Source organism: Aptenodytes forsteri, unplaced genomic scaffold (genome assembly GCF_000699145.1).
Source record: "Aptenodytes forsteri isolate BGI_AS27 unplaced genomic scaffold, ASM69914v1 Scaffold87, whole genome shotgun sequence".
Classification (NCBI taxonomy): Eukaryota; Metazoa; Chordata; class Aves; order Sphenisciformes; family Spheniscidae; genus Aptenodytes; species Aptenodytes forsteri.
Window position 1 is genome coordinate 2,827,376 of NW_008796041.1, and position 22,242 is coordinate 2,849,617.

The 22,242-nt window shown below is 44.4% G+C and overlaps 1 protein-coding gene across 1 annotated transcript in view; it reads left to right on the forward strand.

Annotated features, from left to right (window-relative positions):
- The window catches only part of KIAA1324L (KIAA1324 like), a 49,225-nt gene that overhangs the window by 15,822 nt on the left and 11,161 nt on the right, over positions 1-22,242 (forward strand). Inside the window, exons 2-15 of the mRNA XM_009285516.1 lie at positions 1,054-1,249; positions 1,861-2,008; positions 4,861-4,947; positions 7,371-7,476; positions 8,110-8,262; positions 9,349-9,437; positions 12,786-12,966; positions 13,725-13,853; positions 14,825-14,915; positions 16,075-16,177; positions 17,409-17,546; positions 17,827-18,090; positions 19,008-19,181; positions 20,674-20,863. Coding sequence (XP_009283791.1) covers positions 1,086-1,249; positions 1,861-2,008; positions 4,861-4,947; positions 7,371-7,476; positions 8,110-8,262; positions 9,349-9,437; positions 12,786-12,966; positions 13,725-13,853; positions 14,825-14,915; positions 16,075-16,177; positions 17,409-17,546; positions 17,827-18,090; positions 19,008-19,181; positions 20,674-20,863 — 2,017 coding nt within the window. The 5' untranslated portion in view covers positions 1,054-1,085. The remainder of the gene's footprint in view (positions 1-1,053; positions 1,250-1,860; positions 2,009-4,860; positions 4,948-7,370; positions 7,477-8,109; positions 8,263-9,348; positions 9,438-12,785; positions 12,967-13,724; positions 13,854-14,824; positions 14,916-16,074; positions 16,178-17,408; positions 17,547-17,826; positions 18,091-19,007; positions 19,182-20,673; positions 20,864-22,242) is intronic.

Genomic DNA, 22,242 nt, shown 5'->3' on the forward strand with positions numbered 1-22,242 from the left:
TTCTGCAGAAAGCACTCATTTGTTTTCCATCCAGGATGTTCAGTCTCAGAGAGGACATGGTACAGCATGGGGCTGGGGGAAAGCGGGATGGTCTGCCGTTGAAATGAGCATCCAGGCAGGAGTTACGATTCCTGACACAGACACGGGGCTCTGTGGGCTTACAGAACTTCAGCTGCTCTCCAGGTTTCCTCTATATAATGGGAGTATTCTTCCCTTAGCAGGTAGAGATGTGATAAGACTGGAACAAGGGATATATAGTTACTTGGAGAAAGTAATTTTAAAGACATCAGTAAAAAAATCACTTTATGAACGTTCCTTCTAAATTATACTTTCCCTAGTTACATATGTTTGAGTACTGTCTTTGCTGTGCTGGCAACCAGTGTTTATTTTCTCAGCATGCTAATATCACCCCAGTCAAAGATCACCATTTGCAAGACACAGGCCCGTTGGTGATCTTTTCCAAGACCACCTGGTCTATCAGGCAAGACGTTCAAGGCTTTGTAGGCAGCCCATGTGAGGACAAATGTGGAGAGAGCCTTGGATTAGGTCTGCAACTCTCAACTGAGTTTTGTAGTGTAATATTACAGTGAGCGTGCTGCTGTGCACTCTTCTTAGCTACCATACAGGTGGGTGAGACAAGTCTGCTCTGGCTCTCAGGTGCTGGTGATTTTAATTGAGTTCAAGGTATAACAGGCGGGTGAGCAAAGGTGAGGAGAAGTGTATTACAAGTCCTCATTTTCACAAATTGCTTTTGGACACAGTCTGTGGGTAGACATTTCGTTTCTGAAATCTTGTTTTGCCAATGGAGACAAGCTGCAAATCAGGAGCCGTCATCTGAGATTTGGTTTCAGTGCTGCTGCGTCGGTGAAAAAACAGGCACTGGTGAACATCTCAATTTTGTAGCCAATGTTAGTAGTTCAGCTTTTGTGTTCCTGGGGCTGGGGCATTCCTCTAATGACAGTTCACTCTTAATTAATTAAGTGGCAAAAAAATAATGGAAATTAATTGGGATAAATTTCTCCATTCATATGTTGGAAATGATTGTCTCCCCAGCTTTCTCCTGTGCCTCTGGCGAGTACCTGGAGATGAAGAACCAGGTGTGCAGCAAATGTGCAGAAGGGACCTACTCGCTGGGCAGTGGGATCAAGTTTGACGAGTGGGATGAGCTGCCGGCAGGATTCTCCAACGTGGCGACTTTCATGGACACGGCGGTTGGCTCAGCTGAGAATAAAGCCGACAGCTGCAACAAGTAAGAAGTTCTGTTTGCATCTGGGTTACGCAGCCATGGGTAAACCTGAGACGGCTCAGCAGCACAAAGCCAGCTTAATGACTCATCTAAGCTCCCCAGAGGGTAACCAGCCCTAGTAATGGCAAACAAGAGTGGCTGGAAGGCAAAATTTTTTGCCACCTCTTTGCCATCACCGTGGTCTCCTTGGTCTCATCAGCAGCTAGTGAGTCTAAGGCCAGCCTGGAGCTGCTCTTATTTGTAGCTGGAAAGCTCCAGGATCATGGTATAGTAAATGTGGCTAAAAGGTACTTTCACAGCCTATTTAGAGACCCATGGTGGTTGCAGAAGGCTGTTCGTGAGTATAATTGAAAGTATGTTGAACCTATGGATAATAAACCTTTCCTATGTAGGCTGGGTCCTAAATTTCTAGTACCATATCTTTTCCCATGCACGGTTTTAATGAAAAGTATTATATTTACATGAATATATGGGAATCCAGTAATAAAGTTATAAATTCACAGCAGTTATCTATTGTGGGATTCTGGGTTCTTTATTAAGTAACATGTAGTGTAAGAAAAGTCTCCTCAGTGTCTGTGATCTCAGCTGAGGCTTGTTTTGTTTATGTTCATCAGCTCTTCGTGGACGCCTCGAGGGAATTACATAGAGTCGAACAGGGATGATTGTACAGTTTCTCTCATCTATGCTGTGCACCTGAAGAAATCCGGTTCTGTCTTCTTCGAATACCAGTATATTGACAACAACATCTTCTTTGAATTTTTTGTAAGGCCTTTTATATGGTGAATCCAACCTTATATTGTAAAAATTCAATCCAGATAAAGACCAGTTGAAACAGCTTTTTCCTCCCTTTACATTACCCACATGTTCATAGCTTGTTATTGCTGAACAAGATAAAAAAAATCTTCTTCTCTTTCTGTCATTTATGCTGCCTTTTGGCATATTTCAGCTTCAAAACTCATGCTAAACTGATCCTTTCTACCATGCACTGGGATTTTTCCATTGGGGGTCATGACTGCCCCTGTTAGCCCAGCCTTTAACGAGACAACTGTTGGTGGTAGATGCTTCATTTTGGGGGTGTTTGACTTGAGATGCCTTTGAAGGGACTTGACGTTTAAAAAGACTTCTTCCAAAGTAGACATCCAGAACCTGAGGTGCTCCAAGGTATTAGTATGTGGAAACTTTAGCTTTAGTTTTAGGTCAATTTAGGTTGTAGCAATTAAGATGAAAAGAAAAGCAGGAGAAGAGACAAAAGGGTGATCCTTAAAAAAAAACAAAACAAAAGAAACAACCCAGAAACAACAGTTCTCCAAAGAGATTTAGGAGTAAAAATTCAGATGACTTTCAGTAGGAATTAGGCTCTGAGGACACATCCACACTGTGAAATGGAGGGATTGGGGGTCATTAGCTCTGAAATGGGAGCAGCCTGGCTGGGCTTGCACCGCGCTGTACCCAAATTACTAAAACAGTCTGATCAGCAGGGACCCGAATGGGAAGGACAGCCCTGCTCTGCCCACGTGGATGGACTGATTGGGGTCCAAGGAGCAGGGGGTTGCCAGCACCAAGCTCTGCAGTGTGGTGCAGATCCTCCACGTCACCGAGATGCTTTGGAAGGTTTCACCAACAGGTTGCTTTCCCTGACATGTTGTATCTGCCATTTGGGACAGAAAAAAACTTAATGAGAGAGCAACTGAGAGCAGGAGATGACTGGAATTTTTCAACCTCCTCTATTACTGCCTCTCTCCCTGTCTGGTGAGCTCTGGTTTTCATCTGAAAAACACAGCTCGTGGTATCTCACAGGAGTGCGAAGCCTTAGCTGGTGTTGGTTAATGTTTCTTGAAGCTCAGAGAAAAGTGTGAAGTATCCTTATCCTTAGTAAAGATGGGAAAGGAAGACAAAAATAACCTGCTGGAGGCACCCTCTTGCTGCTACATCAGTGCAATCTATTGCACTTTGATAACAGACAGTGCAGGCAATAATATTTAACCATTTCACTTTTATATTAGACCATTCTGCCTTCTTCATGGGGAGAAAGCAGCAAATATGCTTTCTGCTGTCAGATGAATGTACCAGGATGATGAATTCTAGCTCCAGTTGCTTGACTGACTGACTGATCTACTCCTGCAATGGAGCAAATATATTGTTTCTCTGAGCACTGGCTTTGAAAATGGCTTTTTGAATATTACTTTTATCCATATCCCACTCATTCACCTTAAATTTATCATTCCCTGTTCAAGAAGCAGTGAGTGGTGCAGTCCTTTATAGAAATGCTCATGTAAATAATTCCTAGTCAGCCTCAGTATTGCAGAGAAACCATATTTAACAATCCTCTAAAAGTCCATTTTGTTTCTCCAGCATGTCTTTGTGCTTAAATATATTTAACAATGACACTTGAGCTCTGGACAGTGACATTTCAGTGACAGTGGCTTGCAGGCTGCCGGGAAATGGTGAAGTTTTTGGGCTCTCCAGGCGCAGGTGGCTGCATTGCCAGTCTGAGGGTAAGCAAGGAGATGTCCTCAAACGTGGGAAGTAAGTGTGGATGCTTCTTGTTAGATACCCAGTGCTTCTGCAGCCTGTCCTTCCCAGGCTCTTTTTATATATTGAAGCCCTTTACACCTTGTGAGAAGAGACTATATATTCTTATCTCCTTTTTGCAGATGAGAACTGAGGCACAAAGACGCTGTAGCTCAGATTGCACAAGATAATTAGGGATCTACCTTATACTTAGGTGCTTCTTCTCACCTCTTTTCCTCAGTGCTTTTGATCTAGATGGGAATTAAATGCACAGATGCTTTGAAGGGTGTGAGGTTATGCGACCAGTCTTGACGTGGAGCAACTTTGAGGAGGATGCTTGATCCCAGGTCTTCTGAAAGTCTTGAACTGGCCTTTCTCCCTGGTGGAATAAAAGCTGAGTAATTGAACTTGTGCCTCAAAGGGACTTAATACTTTTTCTTCAGAGAAGACAGTTATGAGAAGAAGGAAGTGGACCACTGTGAGGCCATGCACCAAACCCTACTGCGAGGAAAGGCTGCTGAGCTGTGCTGGACCTGGGTGAAGGACAATCAACCTCACACTTCTGCCAGGGCAGACTCTCCATGGCATGTTGCCTCTCCCCTGATAACGTTACTCTCATCCCTAGTGAGGTCAGATGGCAGGGAGCCAAAGACATAGCAGATACTGGCTGCAGAGAAAGCAGTTTGTCTTCTAGCTTTGGCCCGTCCACTCCTACCTCCCCTCTGACTCAGAAGCCCTTGGCTTTCGATTGGCCTTTGGAATTTAGAGAATTGGGTCTTAGTGGGCTCAGGAGAAGGAGGAGGCAGCTAAGACAAGATGCTCAGCATCTGAGTCTGACCAGATAGCAAGAAGACGAGGCTGAGATCTTCTCCTCCTGCTCTTTTTTTCCATCTGCATCAGAGGTGGTCATTGGAGGCACTGCTAAGCTGCTAGCAGGTTTTGAAAGTTGTTGGTTTTTTTTCCCCACAAATAAGGCAGCTGCTGTCCTAAATATGTAGACAACAGGAACAAAGCTGAATCTTATCATTCCCTGCCAGCAGTCATTATGCTGACAGAGAGATGCATCTGATTATGGTCACTGATCTTGTGTTTTTAATTAACAGATACAAAATGACCAGTGCAAAGAGATGGAGTCCACGGCAGACAAGTGGGTGAAGCTAACAGACAATGGGGAATGGGGCTCTCATTCTGTAAGTGTGCAAAAAATTCCTTCATGAAGCTTTTTTTCATTTATAAATATCTGTGATTTCCTCTGAGCAGAGAGCAAACAAGGGCCAGATCCTGTGAATGTATCTGAAGAAGCCCAGCTTGCCTAGTATTGTGGGCAAAGCCACCGAGATCTCTAAGGGGCTGATCCCAAAGCAGATGATATAGTTGCAAGACTTTGTATTGATTTTCCTGGGCTTTGAATCAAGTGCTTTATGAAGTTAAATAGATTTATGCAAATCCACATGCCACAGTCACTCTGCATGATTATAATTGAAATCTTCTACAACAGTTGTTTGCTCATGAGAGCACGAGATTATTCCCTGTTGCTCAGCAGAGCGGTGCGAGCAGTGTGTGTATATGGAGGCAGGCAGGACGGGCATTTTATTCTCAAATGTGTGCTGAAGAGCTGGACTGCACCCAGCTTGTGCTCCGGTGTGACCTACCTGGTTGAAAAGCTGTCAGCACCAGGGTGGCTCCCACAGCACTGATAGAAGCATGTCCACGTTGGGAGCGGCAGCCCTTTGGCTGGCCTGTGACCCAGCTGGCTGAGTTTGTTTGGTGCACGGACCATGTGTAGACCAACTCATTATCTCATGCTGATGCCTGGTTTCCACTATACCACCATACCCTAATTCCCAGAGCCATGCTGGCAAAGGCATAGCATAGGTGACATTATGCCAGAAGAAAAAGGCTTTCTATTGGCATAGACAGCAGCCTGGTCTCTGTTTTCCATGGTCTGCTTATGCCCCTGGAGGAGAAACTGTATTCCCGAGACAGCTCTGGTTGGCAGTGCCTGTTAGCTCAGGTGCAAGCCCCACGTGAGTCACTTTGGGAGGCAGGAGAGCTGGGTGAGGAGGCATGAGTGGCATGGGCTGAGGGGTAGGTCCAAGGCCAGGGCATCGACTTGGGTGAGCTGAGAGATGTAGACAGTGTCTGCACGGGAGATGGTGCCATCTGAGCTCATCATCTGGGATGTGCAAGTGTCTCCACTGACTACGAAGGTTGCTTGGATGCCTGGCTGAAATGTAGACACACGAGATAGGTGAGATGACTGTTCTGGCTCTCCTCGAGGCTTTTGTCTGCATTGCAAATCCTACCATGGTGGCTTCTCTGAGCCCAGTTTTCCAGTTGCTGCAGCCTCTGCTTTCAGCATGCTAGTCCTGCTGCACCAGAGCTGATGTTGGGTGCAACACCACACAACATGATGTTTGATTCAATAATCTCTACACCACACAACATGATGTTTGATTCAATATAGTTGCAGTTCTGCTGTTACCTGCGGTAACCCAGCTCTCCTCTGCCCCCCGGGACAGTAGGTGTTTGGGGACTGGGATATGCAATATGCTGTATCTCCGCTTTGCTGAATTTTTGGACTCTATCCTGGGTGAACAAAAAGTGTCGTCCTGCCAGGAGTGTACAGCACTGCTGTAAATCTCATTATCCTGGGCCATTGTGCAGGTAGAGTTTATCCCTCTTCTTGTGTGAAAATATAGCACCTTCAGGCCAGTATCACTGTGTTGGCAGTAGGTGTCTTGTACTGGGCTAGTAGATATGGTACAGCTTTGCAGGCCAGGCAGGGTCTTGGTAAACCTGCTGCTTTCAGTAAGTAGAGTGATACTGTAGTTACACAGGTGAGTTGAAGGCAGCAGGCATCAACACTGATGGCGAAAGAAGTGTTCCTGCCTTCCTCCTCCTCCTTATCCCAGCCATGATACCACCAACCCAGCACCCTTCCTGTGCCAGCACGGGGGTTATGCTGAGCCATGCTGTGAAGGCAAGTAGGTCAAAGCAGTTGGAAACTGAGTTGTTTTCTGCATCTCATCTGCTGCTTGGGGTCAGAAATGAGCAGGAGGGATAGGACTGCTGCTGGGGATATTCATGGTTTGTGCCTGGCTTACTGATCATGATGCTGTAGTGTTAGAAGCAGGCAGAGCTTGATTTTTAAAGCCTATAAACAAAACTCACTTCTGAGCCTGGATTTTTGAACTCTGGGTCGTGTTGGCTTTCTTTATAAAAGTGTATCTCAAGGCTTTAAAAACAAACTGATTGACTGTATCCGAACATAAAGCTAGAGATAAAAGCTCCTGAGTGCCAGGGGTAGCTGGATAAAAGCAGGAACAGCTTTTTCCCAGTTCTGCTTACAACAAAGTCAGAAGCAGCTCTTGGTGTTTTTCCATAAAACTGGGGTGTGAGCAGCTTTTTTTATTAAACCCACTGTGGCACTCCTTAGAGATGTCTCTACAGCATCTGCCTAGCTGTGTCCCCTTTACTTCTTGACTCACTAAGCAGCTTAGGAAAAGCCAGGATTGCTGTGAGGATTCAAGAAATATGAGTAATGGAAATAAGAAATAAAACAGTTTCTTGGTGAGGGGATGTCCGCTAACTGTCATGCATATTGTTGCAGGTAACTCTGAAATCAGGTAGCAATATATTATACTGGAGAACAACAGGGATTCTCATGGGGTCCAAAGTAGTAAAACCAGTTCTGGTGAAAAACATCACAATTGAAGGTAAGTGATATTTGCCGCTTAGGTCTTATCTCACTCTTTGGTCTCAGTGTTTGCCAAGTGCCATTTCTACTGGTGTGCCTACAGCACCAAAGTAGCTTTTTTAGCACCCTTGTCCCCTGTCTCCTCCTCTAAAGTGCAGAAACAGAACAGCAAAACTCCAGTCAGGGAAAGGCTGAAAAATTAATTTAGTTGGTAAATGGTGCCTTCTACTGGAGAAGACTGCCTTAGCAAATAGAGAGAAAAAGGAATAAACAGGTTTTCTTTAATGTAGTATAGCAAGACCATGCTTATTGCTAAGCCTCTCAACACTGATAAATGGATGTATATTTCACAACAGTGACAGTTAAATTACTATTTAAGTAATTTAATTAATGTGGTATTGCTCTTTTGGTCCTGTTCTAAGTGTAATCAAACTTGGAGTGTCATATAAGGTTCTTACATAGGCCAGACTTGCACTGAAGAGCAAAGACCTAAATCAAGAGTCAGCAAAGCCAAAGTGTCTAGAGTGGTGAAAGCCTGTGATTTTTAAGCTGTGTTACCCACCTGGCTTGCTTTCCCCCATAAGCAGGTGGGCAGTAGTTATGGAGCATACCTCTCTGTATTTCAGTGCTTTATCTGTAATTTACCTTACAGGAGTTGCATATACATCTGAATGCTTCGCGTGCAAGCCTGGTACCTTCAGCGACAAACCAGGTTCATCTGGGTGCCAGGTGTGTCCAAGAAATACTTATTCTGAGAAAGGAGCTAAAGAGTGCACCAAGTGTAAAGAAGAAATGTATTATGCAGGTACGTAAATCAAATGGGTTAAGCAAAACCAGGAGAGTCTGAGTACGTAAGGTTATAAGCTGTTCCTGTGTGCAGATGTGAGAATGGTTTTATCCAACAATGAAGTTTAGTCTCGAGTTGATATGCATAGGGGAAAGGAAGATGGGGCTTCCCAAAAGCTGCAGAGGGCACATATATACATAACGGGCCACAATCGACCTTGGCTAAGGTCATCTGTGCTAACATGAAGGGATGGAGATCTTTATGCCCTCAAAGGGAGCAGTTCTGAAGGATAATAACAGTCATGCTGTGCCCTCTCGTGGTAATTTGTGTTATTGGTTGGCGGTGACCTGAATTGGCTTCATCACTGCCTTCAGACTTGTCATGTTTCTAGGAATCTCTTTTCCAAATCCTCTCCTGGCCCGTCCCTGCCTCCTGTGTGGTTAGAAGATGTAGTGTTCTAGTTGCAAACCCCAGTCCCCAAAGTCCTCTGCATTCCCAGCTGTGGTTAGCTGGTGATCATCAAATAACACAGTAATGCAAGATCCATTCTTCATGGTCAAAATGTCTTCAGTTTTCTTCCTTGTAGTTGTTTTATAAGTTTTTGAAGAATCAGTAACCGACCACAGAAGCTGCTATCAGAGACTATGGCAAATGAGTGGGGACCTGTGCCTGTGCTCAGGATGGGAATGGGAGTTTTGCAAAAATATCTGGGGAGAGGAAAAATTGGGCCAGTGTTGTAAGGAAATTTCTAATGGGTTAAAGTGTTTTTGTTCCTTATCAAGTGAGAACATATTTCCGTGCTTGGCAAACTACACAAATTACTGCTTGAAGGTGAAGGGGTTGGTATAAGGGTTTGGGTGACTCTGTGGTTATACTGAATCAATGAATTTCAGTGTGACAGTACAAGCATAGCTGGTATTTTCCGTGTTCCCCACCTTCAGTTCAGGGGAAGGTTCATGTAGACTCCATTAAGAGTTTGATTTTTCATTCTTGTTTTGTATTTTTTTGCTGACTCAGTTTAATCTCCAGATTTTAAGCTCGTTATGGTTGTTTCCAGGGGCCATTTGATAGTTTAACATCCTGTTCCTCACCCTTTCATTTTAGATGAGGGATCCAGTGCATGTATAGAGCGTCCTCCATGCACAAACAAAGACTTTTTCCAGATCCATACCCCGTGTGATAAGGAAGGAAAAGTAAGTAGAAGGCATGATACTATTTTTAAGATCATTGAGCTTATTGTGACCTCTTGATTTGAAAACAAGGTAGGGTTTCTAGGAATCTCTTTCCCAATTGCTTTCCCAGTGTCACTTCCAGCATTGAATCTCTCTGAGGCTTTGGGCTTGTCCTTTAGCTGCTTTCTCTCCAGCGTTTATTCATCTGTAAGAATCTACCTGTCATGGGCCTGCTTAAGGGATCTGTCATTGTGAAATGCTGAGCTCCTTGTACTCATGATTGGTCTGACTGTGTCATTGGTGCTACCTCCATGCTCATAAAAAACCAGGGTTGGACCACAGGCTGAAGTACCGTCCCAGAACAAACCCTACTGTTTAGCTGTTAGCAATCTTTCCTGGCATTCTTTTGGCTTGTGACAACTTGCCCTGTCCCAGCAATGCCCAGGCATGATTCAGGTGCTACCATGGCACAGGAACATGACCATACCTACTGCAGGTGGCAGAGCGTTTGGCTGCATAGATATGATGTGTATCATGTCCCTTGGTTTTAGCATGAAAGAAGAGCCCATGATCTGTTGAAATAATGGTATATAGATAGCCTGGGAGTATTCATGTGCAGCAGCAGAGCTTAGCTGCTAATAATGTGCTTATCTCATGGGGTGCCTCGGAACACCTGGACTCTCGGTAGATTGTTTTACCCAGAGATCTTAGATCTACTGGATCTCTCACAGAGGGACCTGCTGATAGAGCAGCCTGGCTTTGGAGCTCTCCTGCCCTTTGTCCCAGCAGTCACGTAGGGATTTTGGTGGGATTTGGAGAAGAAACTCCTGTTTAATGGGATATGGAGCTCACAGAGGTGTGGACATGTGGTCAGGCCTGTTTTGTCTCTTTTCTTCCTTTTTCCATCTCTCTTAGATCCGGATAGGTTGACAAGTAGTCAAAATCCATAGTACCTGTAGGTTGCTGGCCTAATATTTGCTGGCAGGATGGAGTATTTTGGAGTCTCCTGGTCAGCCAGTTCCAAAATGCAGCTGAGAGTTTGTGTGCTTTAATAACAAAGCATCAGCGAGTTTAGCCCCAGAGCTGGCAGGCTCTACAACCTGGTCTTGACTCACTGATTCTTGCTCTGTTAGCTTCCTGTAATGACTGGAGGAATTAGCAGCAGTGTTCACTGCTGCACCCCCAGGTACTGCTCTAATTGCAGCCTCCTGCGGATTACCCTGTCACTGCTCTGTGCAATTCAAGGCTCCCTGGCATTGAATAAGCTCCTGCTGTTGACCCTCTTCCTGCCTGCTCAATGGCCTTTGCCTTCACTGATGGACATCATCAGAATACAAAGTGGGTCTTTCTGCAGACACCCTTCATCTTCCACGTGCAACAACAACATGTGTCATAGACGCACAGATACTGGCTGGGTTTTCAGGACTGCTTTCACCACTTAGTGCTCTGCATCTCTGGAAATCAGTCCAGGTTTGCTGTACTCCCCAGCCATCTCTCCATGTGATGCGGTCCAATGAGAGCGCCTGACTCTGCAGCCCATCTTCAGGTGAACAGTGACTGTAAAGCACCAGCCTGAAGGCCTATTGATCTATGGCTTACTAAAATCAGCCAGGTTTTTCACTGGACATGAGATTGTTGTCTCCCTTCTGCTGTTCCCACTCCACGTGTAGAGGGGCCTCAGGAGATTTAGGCACTTGACTCCTATTGACTTTTCACCCATCTACTGCTTTAAAAATCCCAGGCTGATTGCTTCAGCCCTAGTCTTAGAAACCCTCACCTGCGTGGCTGTGAGCACTCTCTGACTCTTTTCTCTCTGCTCAGATGCAGTAGGATTACTTCAGTGTGTACAGTGTGTCTGGGCTCTGGGCAACCGCACAGGTACTTTACCAGCTTCTGATCCTTTTTATTTTAAATGCTGTGCACCCTGATGCTGCTGAAGCATTTCTGGAGCAATACTCTAGAAAATCCTGTCAGTGTGCAGGAGCAGCAAGGGCAGGCTGATCCATAAGGGGCAGGGAGCCAGATGCCACTCTGACAGCAGGAGCAGTACCACAGTACCTGAGCACAGTGAGCAAAGCAGACCCAACATCCATGACAAGTCCATAGTGATGAGGCAGGACCAATGTCAAGCTGGGACATCAAGTCCATTGGTCCATCAGGGTGTGGATCAACCCGGGTACGTGACCTGGCACAGGCGTGGCTGCAACACAGCGCAGGCAGGGACAAAGGGCGAGAGCCTCAGCTTAATTGCAGCTCCCAGGAGCCGAGGCCTGAGCCTGCACTGAAGCTTCTTCCAGCTTTTTTTTCAAACAGGTTCAAAGCTGGTCAATACTTCTTGAACAGCTCTGTGTTATCAGAGGGCTAACCTTGAGTGCAAGCAACTCAATGCCCGGGATGGCAGGGGTTTGTGCTCAGGGCCCTGAACCAAATTCATAAGGTGAAATCTCCCCTGTCAACCTCTGTACCCATGCCTCTGGCCTCAAGGATCCCTGATTGCGCTGCTGGGACTAAAGGGTGGAAGTACCCAAAGAAGGAGCTGTGGCCAGGTTAAAGTCTTGCCAGTTGGGTTTCTCAGCTCTGGAACTCAATTAATTTTTGTCTTGAGATATTAAACCCTTTCAGGGATAGACCCAAAGACAGATGAAATTTGAAACCCAACACCATGGGTGATGCATCTCACCTAAGCCTTTTCCTGAAGTTGGAAAACTTGTGTCTCGTCAAAAAGAGGTGATGTCAGAGAGGTGATAACCGTTGTATATGGTAACACCAAGGACTGACTCATGTTAGTGTTCATAGACTGCTCCTTATGTAATGTGGAGGGACTGGAGAGGGGCTGGAAGAGTTCCTGTGTGGTTTGGCATTTGCTCAGTAGATGAAAGTGGCTGGAGAGAAATTGAGGACTTTCCAAAGAACAGGCCAGTATGGAGAAAATGCAGGATTTGTGATGTTCTCTGCTAACAGATGCCTTCCCAATAAAGGGATTTTATAATGCAGAAGTTATATTTTGGGTTATTATGGTTAAAATGCAGAGATTGCTTATGCAGTTGTTAGAATTATTTATCTGATGTTCCTCAGAAACATTTTCATGGGAAAATCCACTAGATAAATAGGAATGAACAGTAGTAATTGTTTTAAGCTTCACATTTTTGCTTTGCTCTTAAGGCCTGAAATCTCGGAATCTCCTGTGAACCCAGTCACTTCTGTTTCCCTTCTGTGCTCTTCTCTTTATTGTCCTGGATGTGCAAGGTCTGGTTTTGGCCTAAAACTTTATGCATACCCTAATTTCATTTACAAGGGGGACCTTGATTGGTGCATTTAATCCTAAAGCTTCCTAACACACCATGTGAGCTCAGTGTCTTCTCCTTCCAGACTCAGATCATGTACAAATGGATTGAACCCAAGATCTGCAGAGAGGATCTCCCTGATGCATTGACACTACCTCCTTCTGGAGAGAGGAAGGATTGTCCACCCTGCAATCCTGGCTTTTACAACAACGCCTCCTCTTCCTGTACTCCTTGTCCACCAGGCACATTTTCGGATGGGACACAGGGTAGGAGTCCACAAAAAAATTGCTTGTGACCCCCAAAGCAGTTGTCTGCTTGCATGTGACTTAGTTTAATGACACATCATCATAAGCCAGAGTTCATTTTGCATAAAATACTTATTAAATAACATTGGAGAGAGTGAGTTGGATATCTGTTTTCTCTCTGAAGTCCTTTCTTACCAGGGATTGCTGCTCTAAGTTGACCTGTTGTGTTCTGGATGCATTTCTTGGCTGATATAAACATCCTGAGGGTTATTTCAAGGGATTCTGAGAAGGGAATCAGAACTTTTACAGTCAGTAATTCCTCCTCACCCATTCTCCTGTCCATGCCAAGTTCTGCCCTGTGAAAATCTCATTTTAAGCACTGTCAGATGAGTACCCTGCCAACATTGTCTAGCCTAAACTCTGGCTTGTTGATTCTGGGACGTATTGGTCCAGTGGTCACCTACAGCATTTTGTGGGAACTCATGTTTGCCAGTATGATCAAACCTTCATCTGAAGCCATTAAAAAGGAAGTGTGGCTTGGGGGATCAGTTGCAGATTACTTACCACTAGATTATGATCTGCAATTTATAAAATGCTGGTCTCGTTTCCACTCTTCTGGTCCTGATAAGTCTTTGGCTGTTTAATTACAAAGAAATAGATTATTTTCTTTGCTCATTATTTACCCCAGAGAGTAAAAAAGTAATGCCTATGTTCTTTAAAACACTGTTTGAGATGCGCTTTGGCCGTGTGATTTCCTTTCCTGCCCTCTCGCCCTGTAGAGTGCAAAGCCTGCCCTGCTGGGACTGAACCAGCTCTTGGGTTTGAGTACAAGTGGTGGAACATCCTGCCAGGCAACATGAAAACGTCTTGCTTTAATGTTGGCAACTCAAAGTGCGATGGGATGAACGGTGAGCCAAACTCCCTGTGTTGTTACCTGCCTGTCTTTCTCCTGCGCTGATCACTGTTGTAATGGAGCACTCATCAAAATGAATATGCTCTTTGCTACGTGAGTCACAACACAGTTTCCCCCCTTTTCTTCGATTGCACCAGGCTTGAAATTTCCTGTAGGAAGCAATGTCACAATATCACAAAGAAGAAATAAAAAATCTCTTGTATACCAGAAGAGGGCAGGAGCTGCAGCCTTTGTGAAGTCCCCTCAGCCAAGGACCTATCCCACCATAGACTTTGATGCATATGAATATCCCCACTGAAAAAAACCCAACTATTTGACTTCTCTCTAGTTTATCTCCTTTCATGTTTTGTGATAACTATGCCCTTTGAGGTCACACATAATTCTTTTGGAAAACTTAATTAAAGTCTGTGATCTTTGTTCATTTAGCACTCAAAGCTTTCTCTCTGCACATGTGCTAAGATTGCAGCAGAAAGCAGTCACAGCTCACTGGTGAAAATGGCTCCGTTCGGGACTTCTCCCACCTCCAGCCTTCTCTGAGACATTTTCCTCAGTCTGATCCGCCCTGTCAAGCTGATGTAACTCAAGCTTTGAATTATGCCTGTTGAGCAGAGGGGCACTGAAATATATGCATGACGTTTAACACATAGATTCATTGATTCATCTGTTTTAAGGCTGGAAGAGATCAGATGGATCATCCCCCTTGAGCTGCACACCACAGGTCAGGGAATTCCACTTGCTTTGCTGATTTCAAGGTGACATTTGCCTATAAAATCAGCAGTTCATATAATTACTAAAATTTTTCATTCAAAAGCGTTGTTATACTGCTCTATAGTTCATAACAGACATCTTTAAAAGGTACTAAAATACTGAATTGCTTAAAAAAGTGTGGTAACAGAATTGTTTTGGCCATATGACCCAGAAACCATCCATTTCTTGAATTTTTTTTTCTTTTTTTGTCCTGTGAAGGTTGGGAGGTGGCTGGTGATCACATCCAGAGTGGGGCAGGAGGCTCTGACAATGACTATCTTATCTTGAACCTGCATATCCCAGGATTTAAGTAAGGAACAGGATTTTTTTCCATCTGTTTCTCATTTATCTCTGCCTCTTACACCTATTTCACATTATCCCTGGAATGAACAGAGTTTTCCTTTCTGAAGTGCAATGATGTCTTGAATGAGAGACAAGGGGAAACTTGCATTTTATTCCTGTGTCCCCAGTCAGCCCATTGCAGCAGATGATTCTGTAAGACCTTGGTTTTCAGCAGTGTTTGCTTCAGTCCGAGATGCCAGCCGGTTGGCTGTCTGGAAACTGAGAAAAGATATTCCTACCCCTCTGTTTCTAAATTATCCCAAAGTAACCAGATAAATCTGCTATGGGGTGCATACTGGCACGTGCCCTGAAGGTGTTTTACAGAAACCCACATTACTGTGCACCGTGGCTTCGGCACATTCTGTGCTTCCCCTGGAGCCAGTGGAGTGATGCAGGCACCGCAGGAGATCAGGACATGCCACCTCTCCTGGACCCTCAGGGTGAATGAGCTGCTTGAGGTGCTTGTGCATCTTCTTTTTTAAGAGTGAGCTTAGACTCCTAGCTCAGATGAGGTGTCAATTATTAAGACAGGTAAGGTACGGCAAAATGAACCTCGCCCTTCCTTTCCTGTATCTCAGCTGAGGGGGGTTGTGACTTCTTACACCCAATGAGCAAACCCTGACTTTTATTTTACAGCATGGGCAAACAGCAGTGAAAATAAAAGAGAAGCAAAAAACATATCTGTGGAAAAGTTCGGTGTGTCGCAATTTGCTGTTTACTGTTTAGTACTTTGCAGGGGAGCATCCTGAATACTTCTGGTTTGCATGAAACTCCTGAAAGCGTCTCCCACCAGTGGAGGGTAGATGCAATTAAATCGGTGTAAATCACTTAAAGCATGTAATGCATTTAAGTGACAAGATTCCCTACCAATATGGTAAAATTTGGGTGTTGATTATAAGGAGGGAACTGTACCATAAAGAAGTCAGACACTTAAAAAATAATCCTGCTGTGCCCAATACTCAGTGCAGAGCCGCTGTGCAAACCTGGCCTCCGCAGTTCTGCGAGGGCAGGTTTTATGTGACAGGACTTTGATGGTTTCCCCGCTGCACGAAAAGCAGTTTGAAGGATTGACTGCTGCCTGTCTGGAGAGCATCTTGTAAATGTTTCGTTCCTTCCCTGTTAAACAGACCTCCGACATCGGTGACAGGAGCAACTGGGTCAGAACTAGGACGGATTACTTTTATTTTTGAGACCATCTGTTCAGCAGATTGTGTGCTGTACTTTATGGCGGTAAGTGAGACCTCTCTCTCCATGACTGAGGACTGAGCCTGGTATTCCACATGTCACTGTAATACCTCTACACAGGTGTGATTAGTTGCACTTGGTTTATTATGACTAAGATTAAATATGACATTAGTTTAATATCTGCGGTGCCCTTGCAGGAAGGATTTGATGAATGACCTAGCAAAATTCCTCCACCACGTGAATTGTGAACCATTCTTGGTTACCTGTTTATTTTAAAAGAATCATTGGACACCAAAGAGCCAAATTTTCCTGTGTTAAACCGACTGATAAAATTCTCAGTGTCTCTCGTGCAGTCGAGTTAGCCTCCAGAAGTTTAATAGAGTCACAAGTCAAGATGTGGGGCAGAGGGATGGGAAACAGAAAATTTGGAAATTTATTCTTGATCCTGCCAGCGACCTGGAGAATCGGTAGGGCAGCAGACAGACATTTGTTTGGGAAAGCAAAGGGCCGTGTTTTTTACTTTCCTCACCTGGTTATCGACAGTCCATCAGCTGAGGAAGGTAACTGGATCTGCGACAGCTCCTTTGCCCCTGCTATTGCAAAGGGAAGCTGGTTCTTTCTTTTTTGTATTTAGTGGTACTTTAAAGGAATTTGCTTTTAATTTAAAGAGAACTAAGCAGAAATTAGGTGGTAATTTAAAAGAATCTGCCTTTAGTGATAATTTAAAGAAATCTGTTTTAAAGAAAAAGCATCTTTCACTGGAACGTTTACAGCTGATGGAGAATAAGAAACACAAACATAAATTGAACAGGTTTTTCTTGTGTAAACTTTAATGCTGTCTTATTGACCTCAGTTCTGTTTCACTAGAGACACCAACAAAGTGGGTATCTGAAAATGGCAGAAACTACAATTTTTCTTTGAATTTTGGCCTTCCCCTCTCTGTGCTCTGGTACCCACATGTTTTATACAAAAACAGAATTTCAAATCTGAAAGAAAAACTGTGCTGAATCTGTCCTCATAACGTTTATAACCTGCTATAGGACTTCGAACTTAACGGTTGTGTGAACTAGAGCATCTTTTGGAATAGACACCCATTCTCAATTAAAAAATTGCCAGTGATGGAAAAGAGAATAAATGTGTTTGCTCTCCTTTATTAAATGTTAAATGCAGTTGTAAAGTCCTTTATAGATATTAATCTCTGTATTATAAACCACTAGTGTTTAGTGTAGTATGACCACATTATTTTTTTTTTTAATTTTTTATGGCCATTTTATAGGATGTTAATCGAAAAAATACCAATGTGGTGGAATCATGGGAAAGAAGTAAAGAGAAACAATCCTACACGCACATCATCTCCAAAAACGCTTCCTTCACGTTCACCTGGGCCTTTCAGAGAATAAACGAGGGCCAAGATGTAAGTACTATACGTACAGGGCTTTACAGCATAGCTTTCCTTGGACACACTGCCACAGCTCTTGCCCTCCACTGAAGCTCACAGGCTTCTTGTAAAGGGTGAGTGGCTGTCACCATATAGCATCCCTTGGGAGGCAGCTGTGGATAAACCATCCATGTTGACAGACAGGTGCATGCATAATTCGATCCCTGAATCAGTGCCCTGGTGCACAGTCCTGTGATTAGTGTCCACATACAATGGTGCGATGGCACCAGGGTGGTTTCCTCGGCTCTTGTTCCAGAGCAGGCAGTTCATCAATGACATGGCAAAGATCTACTCCATCACGGTGACCAACGCAGTGGATGGAGTTGCCTCTTCTTGCCGGGCCTGTGCGCTGGGCTCTGAGCAGTCTGGCTCATCCTGCGTGCCCTGCCCGACGGGACACTACATTGAGAAGGAGACCAGCCAGTGCAAGGAGTGTCCGGCCAACACGTTCCTGTCCATCCACCAGGTCTATGGCAGGGAGGCCTGCATCCCATGTGGGCCTGGCAGCAAAAGCACCAAGGTACAGAAACTGAGGGTCTCTGAGCAATGGGCAGACAGGGTTTATTGGGATATAAGCACTCAAAAGGCCAGTTTTAGTGCTTTCCTACATGTATATGCCTTGTGAGCACTGGAGTATAATTATAACCAATGATCCCACTCTTCCAAATATGTCCCTAGTCTAATTTCTGTCTGTAAATATGCAATAAGAAGATAAAATTGACCACACCGGCTCAAAAAAAGGTTCATTTCAAGAAGCTGTACGGGGGACAGTGTAAGAACAGGGCAAGCATATACGTTACTTCCACCTAAAACTGTCCCAGACTCCTGCTGTTTTAAACTCAGGGACTTCCTCAGCTGGATGATGTTTCTGTGCCTTTAGAAACCTGTAACAAACTCCTCTTATATGAAATTGCCCTTAAGCCTAGATAAACGTTTATCATGTGCAGCATCCTTTGGCAAGGAGCTGCACAAGGACTTGAAGAACTGCTCCAATTTGTTCGTATTGTGCCTTTCTCCACCTGGGTTCTTATCCTGTCCCTGTTTCTTGAGCTCTTTCTTGTGTTTCCTTTGCATGATGCAAGTATACCTGAGGCCATGTTCTGGTCTATCTACAGGGCTTTAAGCTGAGACATTGGGATCCTAAAAGCACCCACAACAAAACAAAGCAAGAAACACTGCATTTTCTTGGCTAATGCAGCAGACAGCAGAAAGGCCAGGCTTAGGGAACATTAAAGTCCTGATATGTGATTGCAAGGGACTGAAACAGGAATGGGAATTGTCCCAAGGAAAAGGTGAATTACAGGAATAGGACAAAGTTCCCCTCCATCCTTAACAAGGAAAGCAGTCCTATCTGCAACAGCTTGCTTTAACTCCCAGGTGAACGGTTTGCTGCTGGTCCATAACTGCTCTTTAATGGATGCCTCTCCCTCTCTGAAGGACCACTCTGCCTGCTTCAGTGACTGCCTGATGTCGTATGTCAAGGATAACCAGAGCCTGAATTACGATTTTAGCAACCTCAGCCAGGTGGGATCATTGATGAGTGGACCCAGCTTCACCTCCCGAGGGACCAAGTTCTTCCACTTCTTTAACATCAGCCTGTGTGGGAATGAGGTGAGCTCAGCTGGTGTTGAGGGCCGGGGGGATTAACCAATTTGCTGCCTGTGTTGATGCTCTGTGGGATCACACTGAGACAAGACGAGGACTCCCCTACAGCTGAGCTGTCACCGACACTGTGCAAACACTTTCCTCTGATCTTGCTCAGCAGTGCAAGAGGACTTTTGAGCAGCCAAGTGATTTTCCAGAGCAGACATGACAAATGTTTAAGGCATAAGTAACGCTCAGAAGAAAAACCCTGTCACATCCCTACCTTTTCTTAGTTCTTGTGCCTTCAAGTCACTTGGGTCACAACCCTGACCTTTTTGTGCTGCCACCAAGGAACTCAAGCGAAGAGTCTGAGTCTTTCTGCCAACTTCTTTCCATATGTTTCCCTCGTGACTTGGCTGGAGATGTTGCTGTCAGCAGAGCCCCTGGTCACCCTGCTGTCTGCCAGTGGCCAAGGTACCTGTTGCTGACGTTGATTGCAGCCTTTTAAAGTGGTGGAAAAATGTGTTTAGTCCATGGGTGCAAACAGTCTCTGCCCAAGAGTCAAGATTTTTCTGTCTGGGGCTTGGACTCTACCAGAGCATGTTGTCATATACATAAATTGAAGTTTCGGAGCAGTACCAGTGATGTGTATTGTCCCATGAAAGCCAATGCATGTAGTTTACATTGATGTTCAGCCCTGTAAAGTTCTGAAGTCTCTTTCCCATGTACCAAAGGGTTGGCATGAGTTGAGGCAAATGAGTAGTCACATTTCTTCACAGTGTTTTGCATACTTTTAGTCTTAAATGTGTGTTTAAGTACCACCTGGATTAGAGCTGCTGACAACTAGATCCACAAAGGTACAGATATGCTCACTCCCCTGTGGATCTGGTCTTCATTTTCCCAAACCGCTACAATGGTACTACAGTACTACCAACCATATGATTAGGTCCTGAGTGCTTGGCATTTTGTCAGGTCAACTGAGTCTGGTGATTTGTCTTTCATTGCTGTTGCTCCGAGATTCTAGCACTGGTCTTGACATGTAACATTAATGCTGCCTTGAAGGCTATATATCTGTTTAGGGATTTCATGTGTTTGTGCTTTGAAAATATTTTTTCTGGATTAAATCCCAAATAAAGAGGTATTCTACAGTATATTATTTAAAGGCAAGGGAAATATGGTTTTCCTTTGCAAGCCATTTTATTATGCTCTGCAAGTAAACACTGTGCTGTCAAAGTAAACAAAGAAGAGTGCTTTGTAGCACGGGTTTCTGATAAGACACATACCAGAGGTGACATCGTGTTTCTGGGTCTGTACAAGGCTTTAATCGGAGCTTTCACAATGGCACAGTTTGTTGCTGCAATTTGTCCTTCTCAAGATAGAAACATCAAGTTGTTTCTAAGGTGCAGGAATGAAACTCATCCAGTTTGCACTCAGGAAGTTTGCAATCTCTCCTTTCCCAAACTTTTTCACGTTCTATCAACAACCAACAGCTTCCCCATTTTTTCCTGATTGTCCACAGGGGAAGAAGATGGCTATTTGCACTGACAATATCACAGATGTTACTCTGAAGGACATGGTTGCAGAATCAGAAGATTTTTCCAACTTTGTGGGAGCTTTTGTCTGTCAGTCCACGATCATCCCGTCGGACAGCAAGGGTTTCCGAACAGCCCTGGCTTTGCAGTCCAACAGCCTTGCCGACAGGTTCTTAGGTACATGGTTTGTCTTCTGCATGTTGTTATCATGGATGTACTCTCATGTATTTAGGGCTGCAGAGTAAATCCTTTTCAGCTCAGTAGTGCTGCATTACCTTGGGAGAAGAGCAAAGGGGCAGCCCAAGATTCGGTCCCACTTTGTTCCTGAGCTGTGAAGCAGATGTGGACAGATGCCATTGCTTTTTGCTGCTGTTTAAGTACAGCGATGGCTGGAGTAGAAGAGTAAGGGCTCCCCCCATCCTTGTTTCCCATTCCCATATTACTCACTCTTCCCTGTGTTTGGTCTAGTGGGTCCCATGGTGCATAGAGTTTCAGCACAAAATCTGGAGAATGTAATTAAAAAGCACTGGTTTTCTTTCATGTTTCCTACTCACCTCATGCAGGGCAAGACCAATCACTGTAGTAGTAGCATTAGTCCAAGTGTTTCTGCCCATGCCAAGTCCCCACTCGGGCAATTTCAGAAGAAGCTGGAGCTGGGATGTAATTAGGCAAGGAAGGAGGAGGCTTAGGGCAGCATGGGGCTGTGCACATCATTAAGTCTTGCATTGCTCCGGCTCACAAGTTCCCAGAGTCTGAGGACAGATTAGACAATGAAGTCATTTAGTCTGCTCACCTATCCATTACAGGCACTGAGTGTTTGTACTTTCCCCCTGGCACTGAGCCCAGAAACTCATGTTTGACAAAAGCACGTCTTTGGAAGAGCATTCAACCCGGACTTAAGACTGCCAGAAATAAAAGCTTTGCCACAGTCACTGGTGTTTTTTTCCACTGGTCAAACACCTTCTCTGTATTTTGTTTTAAAGCAGACTTGTTTCCTGTTTGAATTTGCCTGGCTTCAGTTTTCAGTTCTTCCTTCTTGTCATTCTTTCTCCATTTCACACCCACATTTTCCTCCTTGGAGAAACATTTTGTGTACTTGAATCACCACACTCTCCCCAGTCTGCTCTTCTGATAAACTAAGTAGACCAAGTTCTTCTAAGTCTCTTGCTCTCATGTATTTCTTTCAAGCATCTGAATAATTTTTGAGGCTCTTTCTGCAGCCTCTGTAGCTTGTTATTATATTTTCTTAAAGCATGGGCATCAGAATGGAATAGTATTCCAGAATTTAATTCACTATAATGGCAATAAAAATCACTTCCTTATTTGTATTTACATGCAAGGATGGAATCCATGAGTCCTTCTTTCTCTAGACTCATGGGATTTCATGATGGTTTCTTGGATCTGATGTCCACTCTAGATCTTTTTCAGAGTTACGGTTTCCAAGGGAAAATCTCTCTTCCTTAGGACTGGCCTTCATCCCTTGCTGCGCTTGTCTGCACTAAAATCTGTTTAGTTTGATTGGGACCAGCTTACCAAGTGAACCAAGTTGCTCTGTA